The sequence below is a fragment of the Myodes glareolus genome, chromosome 4 (assembly GCF_982192425.1).
Source record: "Myodes glareolus chromosome 4, mMyoGla1.1, whole genome shotgun sequence".
NCBI lineage: Eukaryota > Metazoa > Chordata > Mammalia > Rodentia > Cricetidae > Myodes > Myodes glareolus.
In genome coordinates, this window is record NC_142029.1 from 25,920,866 (window position 1) to 25,924,222 (window position 3,357).

Genomic DNA, 3,357 nt, shown 5'->3' on the forward strand with positions numbered 1-3,357 from the left:
GAAAAAAGAAAAGAAAAGAACCAGAGAATATTGTTGTTGTTCCCTGTGCCCGACCCCACACATACCCCCTGCTCCGCATAATAAAGAGAGGAAGCCGTCTCAGGTCTGGCTTCCCTCTAATGACTAACGTCCACGACCCAATAGTCTTGTGGCCTCGTGGCCTCCCCAGCCTGGCCCGCGTCCAGGGCGGTGCTTAACGCAGGAGCCCTTTAGACCCTCTGTAGACCTGGACCCCGGCTCGGGGCCGGAGCCGCACCACCGAGACGGGAGCCTAGAGCGGCCGCCCCGCCCGCATTCTCCTCCACTCCGCCCTGCCGCCTCTATCCCCGGAAGTTGTAGCCGAGCGTTCGCAAGCAAGCACCTCACCTCGGAGATCTGGAGCGCCGGTGCTGGCCGAGCCGTCACCATGCCTGTAAGTGTTTGACTTTGGGTTCGGGCTTACTTTCTTTCGGGCTTTCTGTCCATCCGGCGCCTCGGCAGGCGACTGAGCCCGCGGCGTCTCCGGGCCATGCCCGCGGCTCGCGCGCAGTGTGGGCTGGGGCGCGGCGGGCTTGTCCGGACTTGCCCGAGCGGCGTGGCGTGGCTGGCCCTACCTAGCCGGAGCGCGAGCGAGCGGGCCGCGGATGGGGAGTCGCTCCCAGCCTACGGAAGGGTTGCGGGGGGGTATCTACTTCTGCTCGCTAACGCCCTACGAAGCTGCTGACAACGGTCGTTCCACCCCAGGCGGCCACGAGGCAGCCCGGTGCTGGCGGTCCGGTGTGGCGCCCCGAGGCTGAGGTCATCCCGGCCTTGCTCTGATCGGCTACGTTGCTTCCTCCCCGGGGCCTGAGCCAGAGTCTCGTTCTTACTTAGCTTGACTGGCTTTCCAACCGAACGAAGAAGGGGATTCTCTATCATGCGCGCCTCGACCGCCGTAAAGTCCTAAGACAAGGACTCGGCGAACGCAAAGTATGGGTGGAAGTGGTCCCTCTGCGGAGGATGCCTGTTGCTCCTGCTTTGCATTCGTCGTGTGGTTAAATCCGTCCCCAGTGTGCTTTGACTCCAGCAGTAACAATATGCTTCTTTGCTCAGCTGGCTAGAGATCTTTTACACCCTTCCTTGGAAGACGAAAAGAAAAAACATAAGAAGAAACGGCTGGTTCAGAGCCCAAATTCTTACTTCATGGATGTGAAATGTCCAGGTAAATTTTCAAATTTTCTTGTCCGAAAGGAAGTTTCTGAAGAAAACCGAAGCTTTAGTTAGACAGGATCCACAGTTGAGTAGAATTGAGATCACAGAATTGTCGCAGGGACATTTTAAGTAAACATTCTCAAGGTTTAGTAGGAACATGTGGGAGCCAGGTGAAGCTAGGTTAGACTCAAGTCTTCCAGCTGTTCATTAAGATGATGAATTTTCTTTTTTCACGGTACAATGACAGTATGCTGATTCTTCAGTCTCGAATTGTGCTGTCTGAGGTTTCCATTATCCATCCATATGTGGCAGTTTCGTACTTAAAATGAGACAGTGAGACTGGAGATAGGCTTTATGGAAGACATAACCTGAAAAAGATGACGTGTCTGTTGCATTCTGAAAAATGTTAATGTTTCAGAAATACTAACTTTAATAAAAGTTCACCTTAAAAAAAAAACTTAAGTGACTTCAAAAATACTTTGTTCCATGTGTGACCTGCTGTCATAGCAGGGACCAAGGTTTACGGGAAATGTGTAAAAGCATCAGTCATTGTATAAGCAGCATGTATTTAGATACTGACAAGAAATAGGATGAGCCAGTACTCTGTTTTCATCTTCTTTGCAAGCTTTTGATGTATTGTTCCCCTTCTTTCTTTTTAGGCTGCTACAAGATTACTACAGTTTTCAGCCATGCTCAGACAGTGGTTCTTTGTGTAGGTTGTTCAACAGTTTTGTGCCAGCCAACAGGAGGAAAAGCCAGGCTCACAGAAGGTATAGCCTTTGGTCTTTTCTAACCCAGTAATAAGATTAAGAATGTTTATTGTGGGCTCTTTAAAGAGTCCTCTGTTCAGGTAGGTAAGCTGCTTATGCCTTTGATACTACAGTTATTTTTTTAACTTTAGAATACTTGGTCTTACATACTTAATTCTCCTTGTGTAATTAACTTGGAATAAATTAAAAACAAGTCAGAATGAGATTTTAAAACATTTTATTTCTTATATAGTTGGTGCATAAAAGAGGTTTTTTTGTTTTGTTTTTGTCATTACCAAGTAAGGAACAAGTACCTCAGATGTATCAATTAAAATGCCCCCTTTTTTATTTTTATGGACATCTATTTAATACTAAATTTAAAAATCTACTTTCTAACTTCACTTTAATACAATAAATAAAAGTAATTGTATACATTTTTTCATAATAATGTGTTCTGGTTTATAATCCATAATACTTGAAATTTGCCTGTGATGTTTTGGGAAGCTGTGAATTCCACATTTTCACTGGAAGAGTTACAAATGCATTAGCAGTAAATCCAAGATCTATTTGGTGTGACTGGGTGAGATCAGAGTCCAAAGTCAACATAAGGCGTGTAAAGAATGGGATGTCGTGGCACACACCTTTAATCCTATCAATTAGGAAGCAGGGGCAGGTGACCTCCATGAGTTCAACCTGATCTACATAGTGAGTTCTGGGACAACCGGGGCTATGTAGAGATGTCCTGTCTCAAAAAATCAAAACAAACAAAAAGACACATTGCTTACTGTTATTTAAAAGCACTTGCAGGTTGCTGGAACTTACTTCATGCCATGATCATGGGAGTTTGTGTGCATATGCTAACAGGTGAAGTCAAAGGTGCATCTGTTGCAGATTTGTAACCTGTGAGAACTCTATAATCAGAGCTAACTTTGTGGGAGACTGAGTAGAGGAAAGGGACTGAGGAGAAAGATAAGAGATCTTCAAAACAGTGCGAACTGTTGGGGTGGGGTTTATGGTCTCAGAGTCAATGACATAATTTGAATAACTCATGCAATATTTATTATAGCAAATTTATATTAATAATACTCAGAAACTTCAGTTTTCTGCCTAAAATCCAACGTTCCTTTGTCTAATTAACTGGTTCCTAAAGCTTTTTTTTTTTTACTTAAAAAGCACTTTTTACCACTAAAATCACACCAAAGATAGAGTAAGATGTTTAATGCACTCTCTTGATTCCTTTACAGGCTGTTCATTTAGAAGAAAGCAACACTAATCATCTATTCAAGTTCCTGAGTTTGCGTTTTTTCACAGAAAGCCTTACCAAGTTTAGTGACTCTGTCAAGACAATGTAACTGTAACTGTGTTTGATTTTATAAAGTATACAACAGTGATCTCCTATTTTGAGTCAGTTTTTCAATAAAGTTTTAATTATAGACAA

General features: G+C 44.2%; 1 protein-coding gene across 1 annotated transcript; it reads left to right on the forward strand.

Annotated features, from left to right (window-relative positions):
• Window positions 1-253: 253 nt before the first annotated feature.
• Window positions 254-3,357, forward strand: Rps27l (ribosomal protein S27 like). Its single transcript, XM_085689264.2, has 4 exons — window positions 254-412; window positions 1,072-1,180; window positions 1,830-1,940; window positions 3,164-3,357. Exons 1-4 carry the CDS (start codon window positions 407-409, stop codon window positions 3,190-3,192), a joined length of 255 nt encoding a protein of 84 aa, XP_085545390.1. The 5' UTR covers window positions 254-406; the 3' UTR covers window positions 3,193-3,357.